This window comes from Lycium ferocissimum, chromosome 7 (assembly GCF_029784015.1).
Source record: "Lycium ferocissimum isolate CSIRO_LF1 chromosome 7, AGI_CSIRO_Lferr_CH_V1, whole genome shotgun sequence".
Classification (NCBI taxonomy): Eukaryota; Viridiplantae; Streptophyta; class Magnoliopsida; order Solanales; family Solanaceae; genus Lycium; species Lycium ferocissimum.
In genome coordinates, this window is record NC_081348.1 from 22,715,472 (window position 1) to 22,728,472 (window position 13,001).

At 30.4% G+C, this 13,001-nt stretch overlaps 2 protein-coding genes across 2 annotated transcripts; both read right to left on the minus strand.

Moving 5' to 3' along the window:
• Positions 1 to 4,795: 4,795 nt before the first annotated feature.
• LOC132063851 (desiccation protectant protein Lea14 homolog) lies at positions 4,796 to 6,266 on the minus strand. Its single transcript, XM_059456583.1, has 2 exons — positions 6,003 to 6,266; positions 4,796 to 5,255 (listed from the first exon to the last, which is right to left on the minus strand). The coding sequence occupies exons 1-2, from the start codon at positions 6,203 to 6,205 to the stop codon at positions 4,946 to 4,948; spliced, it is 513 nt and encodes a 170-aa protein (XP_059312566.1). The 5' UTR covers positions 6,206 to 6,266; the 3' UTR covers positions 4,796 to 4,945.
• Positions 6,267 to 8,189: 1,923 nt separating this feature from the next.
• LOC132062601 (desiccation protectant protein Lea14 homolog) lies at positions 8,190 to 10,545 on the minus strand. The gene is made up of 2 exons (XM_059455139.1): positions 10,212 to 10,545; positions 8,190 to 8,689 (listed from the first exon to the last, which is right to left on the minus strand). Exons 1-2 carry the CDS (start codon positions 10,412 to 10,414, stop codon positions 8,362 to 8,364), a joined length of 531 nt encoding a protein of 176 aa, XP_059311122.1. The 5' UTR covers positions 10,415 to 10,545; the 3' UTR covers positions 8,190 to 8,361.
• Positions 10,546 to 13,001: the final 2,456 nt, after the last annotated feature.

The following is a 13,001-nucleotide window of genomic DNA, read 5'->3' on the forward strand; positions in this document are numbered from 1 at the left end:
GCTAGCACAGGCAAAACCTCATGCTGACCTGGATCTGGAAACTCAACCTCTTCCTTGTCGGGAGTGGCCACCGCAGGCGCCAAAGGATGAACCTGAAAAGTATATAATAATTAGTACCATTTCTTATTTATATTGAATACATTAACGTTTGTTGAATAATCATACTTGTGTATCAACGGGCGCCTGAGATGGGTTTGGTGGTGAATATGAGGTAGTCTCTCCGGACGAGATCGTTCAAGTCCAAATAAAGGTTATAAAAATTAAATAAATATTTACCTTATATTGAATAAAATTGATTTTAAGTAAAAATCTTACTTGCGCCTCGGTAGTCTACGGGGACAGAGCCTAGTCGATATCCCTATAGTACCAGCCCATAATAACTCTGACCTATGATTGCCTTGCAAAGACAATACTGATCTATCAGCTGGCCCTGGTGATCATCGGGCCCAGGGGGAACATTCGGATCCATGAAAGAGTCCGGTCTGTACAAACTAAATTAGTCATTATTCTTGAAATGAAAGATAAATTATATTAACTAATTAATAATTTATAGGGAATATGTGAATTATGTTATATTATATCTTGTGAATAATTAACACGGGATAAACAATTTCACAAATAAATAAAATAACAATGGCAGAATTAACATAATAGGAGATTAATATATTTTGGGGGTATGTAGTCGCTATTACGTGTGTTGCACGAATATTTCTTGTCGATTTTTATAATATTATTTATATTCTATTAATAAGCAACTTGGAAAAAAAATATCTACTTATTATCTTGAATACAATATTTATTTTGAATGTATAAATCTTTATTAGATAGTCTTTTCCAAAATTTATTTTCACTCTCCAACCAAATATTGGAAGAAAATAATTTTCGTCATATTAAATGTGCAGTAAATTTAATATGTGCTAGTAAGGACACATATGTGATGGCAAAGACTTTTAAGTTAATTAGTTTTGAATTATGTGATGGCAAAGACTTTTAAGTTAATTAGTTTGGGAATCGAAATTCAAAGATAAAGAATATTTGTTTCGAACTCTATTTTGAATATGTAATATATTTTTAGTTGACCAAATAGCCAACACAACTATGATAAAATTAGACTAAAAGAGTATATTCGTGGACGACATATTTTCCTACAAATGGACGACATATTTTCCTACAAACTTTACATTTTTATCATTAAACTTATGTTTTTATGAAAAGAAGAACTTTAACTATTCTTTTTTAGATAATCTTTTTTTATTTAACATATATATTCATGCTTTTAAAATAATATAGATTTAACAATTCATAATCATTTACAACTTGTTTGGATGGTTGTTACCTATTGCATTATATTGTGTTGTTAGTTTAAATACAATGTTTGCTTTGATTGTTACTTTAATTTTATTGTATCGTATCGTTAAATCCATCGTTATGTAACGACAAAAGGTCCTATTTTATGTAACGACTGATTTGGTCGTATACAGTACAACACAATACGATACATTATGAAACAATACATAACAATCATCCAAACAAAGTGTTAACAAAATAATAATTCATTAACAATCAACATAATTCATTAACAATCAACTTCTTTCAATTCATAACCAATATTTAACAACTAATTAATTCATAATCAATATTTAACAAATAATCAATTAACAAAATAATAATTCATTAACAATTAACAATTCATAAATAATTAACAATTCATAAACAATTAACAAATTAACAACTCATAAACATATAACAACTTAACAATTCATAAACATTTAACAAATTAACAATTCATACACATTTAAAAATTAATGAATTTTCAAAAAAAAAAAAAAAAAAAAAAAAAAAAAACGAGTGGCAAAAGCAAAGCCCTTTGCCTCGATCAAACCAAAAAGAAAAAAAAAATGAAATTTGACTCTTTTTTTTTTTTTGGAAATTAACGACGATTAAATGTTAAACATGCGTATAATATAATGTATTTACCAAATTAATAACAAAAGTTCATAATAGAAAACCTTAATCGAAGATTTTTTGTAGAGTTGTGTTAATCGAGTTGTACGCCGTTTTTTCCCACAATTCGAGCTTAGAATCTTGCTCCTTGACTTGAATATACCAAGAATCTAAACTTTCCCGACGAAAATTAATAGAAAACGACATTTTTTTTTATGTGGGGATCACCTTAAATCGCCTCCAATGGCGTTTTTGAATTTTTTTAACGCCACTGGAGGGACCAGTGGTGGAGCCGATCGGGTTTTATGGTGGACTCCTATAGCGCAGTAAAATCTTTTTGCGCTATAGGAGAGAGACAATTTGGTTTAGCGCAATATTTTACTGCACTAAAGCACTTAATGGCTCCGTCACGGTTAAGTGTTTTAGCAGTAAAATACTGCGTTAAAGGTACTCATGTAACCTATTTTTTTTTTGTTGGGGTATTTTGGTTCAAAAGATTTTTTTGGGGTCATTTTGGTTCCGGACTCTAGTTATTCCCTCCTGTCCATATCATATGTGTTTTTTAAAATTTCCACACATCTTTTAAGAAACATATTTAAGCTCCTTTATCAGAAGAAGGCGACAAACAACTTATTTTTCCAAATATCAAATACTTTGAAATATTCTAATTTGCCAAAATGATACTTCGTAAATATGGAGACATGATAATTAAGAGAATTAGTACAAAAATTACACCGGTGAAACTAGTATGGTAAAAGAATTACTCAATTATTATATTAAAATTACACTATGATTTTTTGGTTGACGTAAGTAAGAGAAAGTAGCATAAGTTAGTAATAACTTTCTTTTTGGTTAGAGAAGTTTGAAATGTTATATGCCCTCGTAACACTCATGTTTCCCTTCATTGGCTTGATCTCTTCATAACAAACTTACAACAACTTTAAACTATTTATATACAATGTGAAGGAACTATAATCTCATGCCGTTTTTAATACTCTTTTGATTAACTATTCATTTAACTTCTTAAATGAACAGTGGCAAAAGCTACTCGGACATGACATTTCACAAATAATTTAAATGAACCGAACTCAAGGGCTACAAGCAACACTTACCTGTCCTTTTCTCCTATTTTTATTTCTCTCAATGTTCTTTTATAATCCATGGATAAATGGTCTTGCTTTGATCTTTACTTTTTATCCATACATTAAAGTTTCAGCCATTGATAATTAATTTTCAAAGTGGTACAAATAAGCTAATATTGACGATCTTGAACAATCTCTAAAGCTTATCAAGGATGCTGTGGTAGAAAGAGGCCATTTACATGAATAAAAATTATTCGACAAGACATAATATATTTTATTAAGAAGTATGTTGTTGACATTAACATTGCTACACTTAATGCAACTTAACAATTGTTGACAATAACATTGTTACACACGATGCAACTTAACTATGTAGACAACATATAACTGCAGTTCCATAAAGCTGTCTTAATTGATTAACATTAGACCAGGCCACCAGCAGGCAGCTCTAGGGAACCCAAGTAGCCCAATTTTTAAGCAGAAAGCCCATACTGAAGAAGCAAATTAGAACTGAATCGAACAGAATGAATAACGGTTCAGTATTCACTATATAATGGAAAAATCGAAGAATGAAGTACCCCCAATCATAATAATTCTTTTTGGTTATGGTAAAGAAGATTTTAGTTTTAAGATTGAGTTATGCTTTTCAACCTCAACCGTACTTCTAAGACTGGAAAAACAAGAAAGAAAAGAAGGGAGATAACAAAGAAATATGAGAGTGACGTAAAACTTCTTACTGTATCTGATCGTTTAACGTAATACTAATTACATTTGTTCTGAACTCGTCATTTGAAAGTTAGATTTCATAAACTGCACACTAGAAAGAGGTAACACATATATCTATCTTTGCTACGACGAGGGATTTTCGTGGAGCCAATGTCTATGGGCACAAACAAATATATATGTAAGAAAATGTTATTTTCATGGCTTTACTAAGAGGTAACACGAATTCTGTCTTTGCTACCACGAGGGGTTTTCATGGAGCTAATTTATATGGGCACTCAAACAAATATATATATATATATAAGAAAATGTTGTTTTCATGGCTTCACTAAGGGGTATAGCTCATTTTACCAAGAAGTTTACCGTCTTAAGATTTAAATTTGAGATCTCTTATTGAGGGTGGATTGATTCTAAATCATCCTACCACACGCGCCTACTGTGCATGTGTAATTATAACTTTTAACTTGTCTATATATCACTAATTGGATTGTCTCCTAACAAGACTTATTGTGACAAAGAAAGTAAATTCTGCAGGGATTAGAAAAAACAAAAAACAGATTTTTCATAGGTCCACACTCTATTAGATCATTTCCCTAAAAGTTAGAACTACTTCTTCGCGGTCGCGTTCTTTATAAGGAGGAATAATGCAAAGTACCATTCATATATTCCCGTAAGTTTACCTATTGTAAATTCAACACAATGGCACCGGCCCAAAAGCCACAATCAAAAGTGGCAAATCCCTACCCTTTACGTTAATTATTATGATAGTCTAAATCCACTCATACCAAGGAACTATTTAACATACATTTCATAAAGAAGACAAGTAACCATTTGGACAATACTTGGTGGAAGCTTTGAAAAAAAAAAATTCAATTATTACTTCACTTAAAATTGTAAATTCGTCTCTCTAAAGACGGTTAACTTGTTTTCTTGATTTCACTACCATAGCGGGGTACGTCTGATATATGAGTGACAAATTATTGCCTGGCAAGGTAATTTAATTGGCAAAAACTGATACCTCTAAGAAAAAGATCAAAACTCAAAAATTCATGGAATTAGAAAATGCATAATGCAAAGTTGGGAATCTGGTACCCACCAAAAGAAACAAGGGAGTACAATCTTTTATGTAGAGTACATTTGAATTAAAAACGGCATTATAGAAGCCATAGTTATTACATAGCTAATGGTACTCAGCTTCATATCTCTCTAACCTTTTGAGTATCTTCTTTCTCTTCTTCTTCTTCTTTACCAGAACCCTTCCATAAGTCAGACAAAGTAGGAAGCTTATACTCGCCACTATAAGAGAGGGGAATGGTGAAGTTCCCAATGACGGGAAGATCAATGATGAGACCTAATTCGAGTGTATAGTCAACGTCCCAATCTCCACCTACGTCCTTAACCAAGCTCAATAACACACTGTGTGGAACCTTCACTGGCACATCTAACATAGTTGAATCATTTGCCTTTATGCTCCCTGGGTCTGGAATTCTTCCTGATGCTATTACCCTGTTTCCCCAAAATCGACACAAATCAGCAAGTAGAATTAGTTTCTGTTCATGCCGACTAAATTCATTTATATCAATCAATCACCTCCTAATTCGGAACTAACTGCTGACTAAATGAATTATTCAAAATCATTTTGTTATATCAATCCATCAATGAAAGTGTCTTATTTTTCTTTTTAGTCTGTCCCACGAAGAATCTATATATTTAGTAAATTGACAATTCATATATTATATCTGGTAAATTTAAAATCATAAGATTAAAACGATATTTTAGTACATTACAAATACCTTTAGTTTAGTAGCATAAGATTCAAAAATATTTTTTAATTCCTTAAATTTTATGTTCAGCCAAACTATTAAGGCGAAGGGGTATTTAATTTCTTGTCTCCCAACTTCTATTCATGGTCCATCCCACTCAACAAATTTATCCAAAAACAGAAAAAATAGAAGCTTACATCTTACAACACTGGTGAATCCAGATTTTAAACTTTTGTGAACTCTGAATTGAAACTGTAAGCAGGACAGACCTAGAGCTTCGCGCTGAATTCTGTGTTTTTTTATAATTCAGAACTCATAAACTCAAAACCATAGCTCCACCTCAAACGGTAAGTGCTTAAATGTATATCTAACTCTATTTATACTATCTTTTGGATATAATATAAAACTCTGCCTACCGAATTGTGAATCTATAGTTAGATCCACCACAGTCCTAATTAAAATCTGGAGACAGAGGGAAAGTGGAACTAACCTGGAGGCGCTTTTGAGGACGTAATCAATCTCCATGATGGGAATAGGAACAGAGTATGGATTCTTAACTGCGACTTTAGAGTGAAAGGTAATGCCGTCGAAGCCAAACTTCTTAAGATCGACGTCGGTGATGGTAGCCTCAGGTTTCTCCATGTGCCCTATCTTCTCTGACACATAATTCTTCGCCTTGTCTATCAGATCCATTCTTCTTCTTCTTCTTCAATGGGAGTATGGTAAGTTGAATACGAATATCTCTGCTTCTCATTTGGGATATAAAGAGTCAATTTATAACATATGGATTGCGCGTTTGCGGATTCGACGCGCTACCCTGCTCAAGTCATAATAGTCCCTCCTACTATTTAATACTGCTCTTTAAAATGTTACAAGCATTTCTTTTTAACCTTTAGGGATAAGGCATCATTACGCCCGAAATATATCCCAAGTTACTGTGACGTACTTTATCTTTTTGTGAGTTCCATTGCTCCCCTAAATTTTTAAAAATGGATTAGTTACACCCTAAATGTTGATATGGCAAGATAGAGAGCTGACATGGCAAGGAGAGTGTGTGTCACTCTTTTTGGAAAGTGAGAAGCATAAAAATGTGAAAAACTTTTTTTTTCTTAAAAATTTGTATTTTCTTAAAATATGAAAAATTGAATTGTTTTAAAAATTATGAAAAATTCATTTTTTTAGAAATCTAGTTTTCCAAATTTAGTTTAAAAAACGGGGTTTCCACATTTTTTAAAAATAATTAATTTTTCCAAATTTTTATAAATTCAGTTTTTTCACATTTTGACAAGAAAAACACTTTTTCAGTTTTTTTTTTTAATAATCCAGATTTTATTTGAAAAATATAAGTGTCCTAAAAAAATGAAATCATGAAAATCAAGATTTTTAAAGGCATTTTAAAAAAATAATCAAGTTTCCCATATTTTTAAAAAATCCATGTTCGGATTTAAAAAAAAAATCAAATTTTCCGATCTTTAAATATTCATTTTTTTTTTTTTTGAAGAAAATTTAGTTTTTCATTTTAAAAAATAAATGACACGTAAGCGGAAAAAAAATTAAAAAAAGAAAACAAATAAATATACGTGTGGCAAGAAGAGTGTATGTAACTCTTCCATATGAGAGTGGATATTAGTGTTTAGGGGATAATTATTTCGTTTTAAAAAATTTTAGGGGAATAATAGGACCTAAGAAAAAGTAAGGTATGTCGTAGCAACTTCGGGTATAGTTCGGGAGGGTAACGATGCCTTATCCCTGACCTTTTGACTACTACTGTATTACTGATTACTGTATTTTCTTTGTGTGATCTCTTACCATTTTAGTCAATGTTAAAAAGAGTGATACTCCTTCCGGATTAAAAGCGTACATTTAGTCTTTATTTTTTTATTTAAAAAAGTGTTTATTTATCAAATCAAGAAAGAATTAATTTTATTTTTTTGGATTTATCCTTATTAAGTGGTAAGTGATCAAATCTCAATACTTATTTAATTAGAGAAATTTTAATCAAATTACCTATTTTGTGTAGGAGTTAGTATTTTCTTAAACGGTATACAAATGACTAAGTGGACACCCTTTTTTATCCGGAGGGAGTATCTTTTTATCTTTAGTAACAATTTAATTTTAATTTTTAGTAAATGATTTATAGCGATGCACATATGACTATAAGCGAATCTAGAATTTTTATAATATGAATGCACCACTAAAAAAGAGAGAAAGCGAAATATTTAGTCAGAATTGGTCCTTGTTCCTCTAGTAAGTAACTCGCGATATAATCAAGTGCACCATTTAGACTTCTTAAAGTATGAATGCCAACAAATAGTATTAAATCGATTCTAAGAAATATTTACTTAAATACCTAGTTTAATGAAAAATTATGAATTCACATGCCTCATAAATAAGACTATAAATTCGTCTATACAAATATCTAAAATTTATTTAAACCATAAATTTCAACCTTTTAAAAGAAAAGGACTCTATTGATCAAACACCAATACTTGAATTGGTGGGGTAAGCTAAATAATAGTGTAGATAATAAACAACAGGTTGTCAGAGAGACGGTAGTGACTAGTAAGATTGTACTGAGGACACGTTACACACACGTGACTCAGCATTGAGCCCGCATTCTTTGATTGATGTATTCGTGGAGCTCTTCAGCATATTCCAAACGTTGAGTGCGTGAAAGGGAGAAAAGTACTACCACATACATTGATTGAACCTTAAATATTGCAAAAAGCTGACAATTTTGTAACCTTCAGATGACATAAGGAACAAATGTTGTGTTATTAAATTATAAAACAATAGAAGAGAAATTAGGCACATAAATAGAAGCCACAATATTAGAGAGCTATGGTACTTCATATCTCTATAACTTTTCTTGGATCTTCTTTATCCTCGTCCTCTTCTTCTTCTTCTTTTTTCTTTTCTTTTCCACCCTTCCATAAATCGGACAAAGTAGGAAGCTTATACTCGCCGCTATAAGAGAGAGGAATGGTGATGTTGCCAATGACTGGAAGGTCAATGATGAGACCTAATTCCAGTGTATAGTCAACGTCCCAATCTCCACCAATGTCCCTAACCAAGCTCACTAGCACATTGTGAGGAACCTTCACTGGCACATCCAACATGGTCGAGTCATTTGCCTTTATGTTCCCTGGGTCTGGAATTCTTCCTGATGCTATTACCCTGCATGAATTATACCAATCAGCATTTAGTACACTAAAGTCAAATCTCTCTATAATTGTCATTCGTTATAACGGCATTTTCACTATATTACCGATTTTCTATAGGAACCGATTTTTCATGTTATATTTTACTTCTCTATAACAACATTTTACCTATAACAGCAGTGACATTCATTAGAGCGGTACACTATTTGTAAAATTACCTCTGTATAATAGCCATACTCAACTATTGTGTAATACTCCCTTTGATTCAAAAAGAGTGTCCCCTTAGCCTTTATTTTTTTGTTCAAAAAGGGTGTCCACTCACCTAATCAAGAAAGAATTAATATTTTTTTCTTCAGATTTACCATTATTATGTATTAACTATTAAGTGATCAAATCTCAATATTTATTTAATTTGGGATAGTTTAGTCAAATTACCTATTTTTCCCTAGGAGTTAGTATTTTCCTAAGAGGTGTGCAAATGGCTAAGTGGACAATCTTTTTGAACTAGGGAAAGTAATCTTTTGTAAGAAATATATTATGTATAAAAAATAAAATATTAAAATATTTATGATAATCATCAAGAGAAAGCTATTAAATTTGTTTTTGCTGAAAGTTTGAACAAAAATCTTCGTTAATTCAAGTATTATATTATCACTAAGAGACTGAAATTTACAAAAACACCTATAATTGTAGAATTTTTACGTCAAACTTGAAATATTTAAATTTTCAATCAATTTAAAATGCATATGCTCTTCCTTAGTAAGGTACAACTAGTTATGAATTTATTAGTCACTTCAATTTCTATTAATAAAACAGAAAAATCAATCGAGATTTTAAAATTAACAAGTATTTTGTTTTCGTTTATAACATATATATATAAAATAAATATATGCGTACTTTCATTTATAACATTAAATGAGATCTAAACATCAAATGTCGGTATACATACATAACAACACACCTCACTATAAGCGGCTATGAAATTTGCGGACAAACGCCGCCATTATAGAGAGGTTTGTGGTATTTTATGTTTATGCCCACTAATAGGGGACTAATAGCCATATATGGATCATCGTATATATATATATATATATATATATATATATATATATATATATATATATATATATATATATATATATATATTCTAAATCAATTTTCTTTTAGGATGATGACATTTTTTGCAAATAGCGGGAGAAGCACACAACTTTTGAAAGAAAAAGTCAAATATGATCATTTTGGGATTAAAGTTGCGACCTATATAATCGACTTCACTCTGCATGCGTTCAAGACCTATACAAAATAGAGTTATATATACTACAGTAACATTTTAGAATTCATTCTCTTGATTCGAAACACACAGAAGTTCATAATTGCGATTCACAATGCTGTAGGGTGTAAAGTTCATGCTACTATTTGTTTGTATAAATTTTATTGAGTGTGATGAACCATGACTAGAAGAACGAAAATGTGTGACAAAAGAATCTTTGGTAAGTAATGGAATGAAAGTCAAGTGTAAAGAGAAAAGGAAGTTGGACCTGCCAGCACTTTTGAGGACGTAATCGATTTCCATGATGGGGATAGGAACGGAGTATGGATTCTTAACGGCCACTTTAGCATGAAAGGAAAGGCCAACAAAACCGATCTTCTTAAGATCCACGTCCATGATGGTTGCCTCAGGTTTCTCCATGTTTGCTACCTTATCTGACACAATTTTCTTCGCCTTGTCTATCAGATCCATTCTTCTTGAAGATGGGAGGAAATTGAGTTGAATACTAGCCCAGGTTTTGTGCTCAACGAATTTTGCTCGTTTTTGGGATATACAAAAAGAGTCGACTATTTATCAGATGTGATGATTCCATGTTATGGTCAGAATTGACGTGCTACTCTGCTCAAGTCATAATAGCGATTCCGATTTAGGTCTGTATTTTTAATAATAATGCTTTTTAAATCGAAAGTCACACGTTACTCGTTTTCGGGGTACTTTTTTATTAGTTTGTCCTAGTATTGTTTAGTTGGCACTTTAAGTACAACTGTAGCACAGGCTGTAAAAAATTTTATTTTTGTAAAAATATAAACGCACATAGCAAAAGTTTATTGAACTTAATATTACTTTTACTAGTTACCATTTGATGTTTCATTTTGTGCATTTTGTGCTTCCTCTAATGTGAGGACGAAGATAAAAGGGATGTTGGTTTATTTATATTCTCCTTCTGATCAAAGATTTTTTCTCACTTGACACGTTAGTTATCTGTTAAAAAGAAGAGGGGAGGGAGAGGGGGGTTTGTGGTTGGAGGGAATTTGATGACCAAAATTTAGAGCTCGAAAAATAGTTAAAAATCCGATACTGATCAACCTATATAGCTTCAAGTATAGGGGCGAATTGTTGGAGTTCAGACAGTGATAATAAATTCTACAATTAACTATAGTAGAAATGCGAGGAGAAAAAAAGAAAAGAAAAAGGAAGACATAAAATGATACGCTAGAAAGTGCGTTGAAATATTGACAAGAACAAATATTTTTTAAATCTACTTTCAAAGTTTGGCTAATATCCTTTCCTACAGAGATCACTGTAATCTGATTCTCCAATCTAATGTATTAGATATAAGAATGTTATTTATCGATAAAATAGAAAGAAAACTTATAGACAAAAATTATACTTAGTTTGTATTCGTCTCAAGGAGAACTGGAGGGAGTTGTCTTCTCAAGTTAGTTGCAAAAATGTATTACAACCAGCAATATTTGCTCTAAAGATTAAGATTGATCTCTAAAGACAATGGTTGCATTTTAGATCAGAAAACAGTTTTATTTTGCTTTAATTTTTAGAGAATTAGTTTCGGTTTTGCTCTAAAATAAAATAATTTAGTCTTTTTTGTATAACAATATTGTTGTCAATATAAAGGAAACACAATGGTCTATATATAAAATCTAAGGTGTTTACTCTTCTCGTAATTGCAAAGGAGCGAAAAAGGTTTTATTGAACCAGTCGATTTCGTACACTATTAAATTAATGTCGTTCCACTTAAATGATAATAATCAGGTTATTTAAATAATGTATAATTCGAATGTATTTATATATATATAATGGGTGAAAATCATTTACACTCCCCAACTTTGCTTTACAAATCAAACTCCCTCCTCAACTTTGAACAATAGACATTCTGCCCCCTTTATCCTAATCGATGTTTTGAAATGCTTATTGTATCCTTACATTATTAACTTTTGTTTTCTTTTTTTTACTTCTTTAAAATCATGTTATTTTTCATTTTTTCAATTTATGTAACAAATTTCTTATAAAAATCAATATTATCTTCTAGGCGAAGTAAAAAGTGAGAAATACTAATTGAGTATGTATGTTAATGATGTTCTATAATAAAATAAATTAGCAGAATAAACAAAAAATTAATTTTATTAAAAATAATCAAAATTTTAATATTTATTTATACAAGTGAAAAATAACAGGTCGTAATAACTTTATAAATATATTTCTATGTAGGTAATGCAAAAACAATTAAAAAAATAGAGTCAAATTTTGAAAATTTATTTATTTATACTGTAAATGAATTTTATTATAACTTAAGAAATATTCACTTGGGTGCGTCATAATTAATCGGAGTATACGTTGAGGGGGCATTTGACTATTTTCTCTTTATTTATATAAACAATGGAGAATAAAAGAGAAGTGAAATTTAAATATACACACATACATATACATACATATATACATACTTAGTGCATATAATATTGAAATAACAATCATAAAAAATAGCATTATTTTTTTTTTGTTATAAATGCATAAAAGTATTATTCTACTTATAATGTTAATAAACTTAAAATAAGAATCTATAAATACCTAGATTTAAATAAATATTATATATATTTTTTTATATATAATATAAAAGTATTGTATTTACTTATAATGTTAATAAACTTAAAATAAGAATATATTGCCAGATTAAATAAATAAATATTATATATAATATAAAAATGTATTAATAAATGGGGTGTAAGAAGAAATAATTATTACAAGTTGAAATTAACGTCTATTATTCAAAGTAAAGTTTAAGAGTGTAAATGATTTTCACCCGCTCATAAAGATGCGATAAAAAACTTGAAAAGTATAATAAGATTAATTACTATAACTCGTCAAAAATATCGATATTGTATAATAATTTTACTCTTTTGTGCATGTGTATGTGTATGTTAAATAAAACAGGTTAGTAAATAAAAAATTAAGAGGTTGTCAGAGAGACGGTAGTAGGACTGTAATGAGGACACGTTACATACACATGAATGTCAGTATATCCAGCGTTGCGCCCGCGTTATTT

Bases quoted from the DNA above. Each gene is read 5' to 3' on its own strand.
- LOC132063851 (XM_059456583.1), bottom strand. From the start codon at position 6,205: ATGGATCTGATAGACAAGGCGAAGAATTATGTGTCAGAGAAGATAGGG. The intron at 5,256-6,002 runs GTTAGTTCCACT...TTGGGGAAACAG, and splicing joins GTCCTCAAAAGCGCCTCCAG to GGTAATAGCATCAGGAAGAA.
- LOC132062601 (XM_059455139.1), bottom strand. From the start codon at position 10,414: ATGGATCTGATAGACAAGGCGAAGAAAATTGTGTCAGATAAGGTAGCA. The intron at 8,690-10,211 runs GTCCAACTTCCT...TAATTCATGCAG, and splicing joins GTCCTCAAAAGTGCTGGCAG to GGTAATAGCATCAGGAAGAA.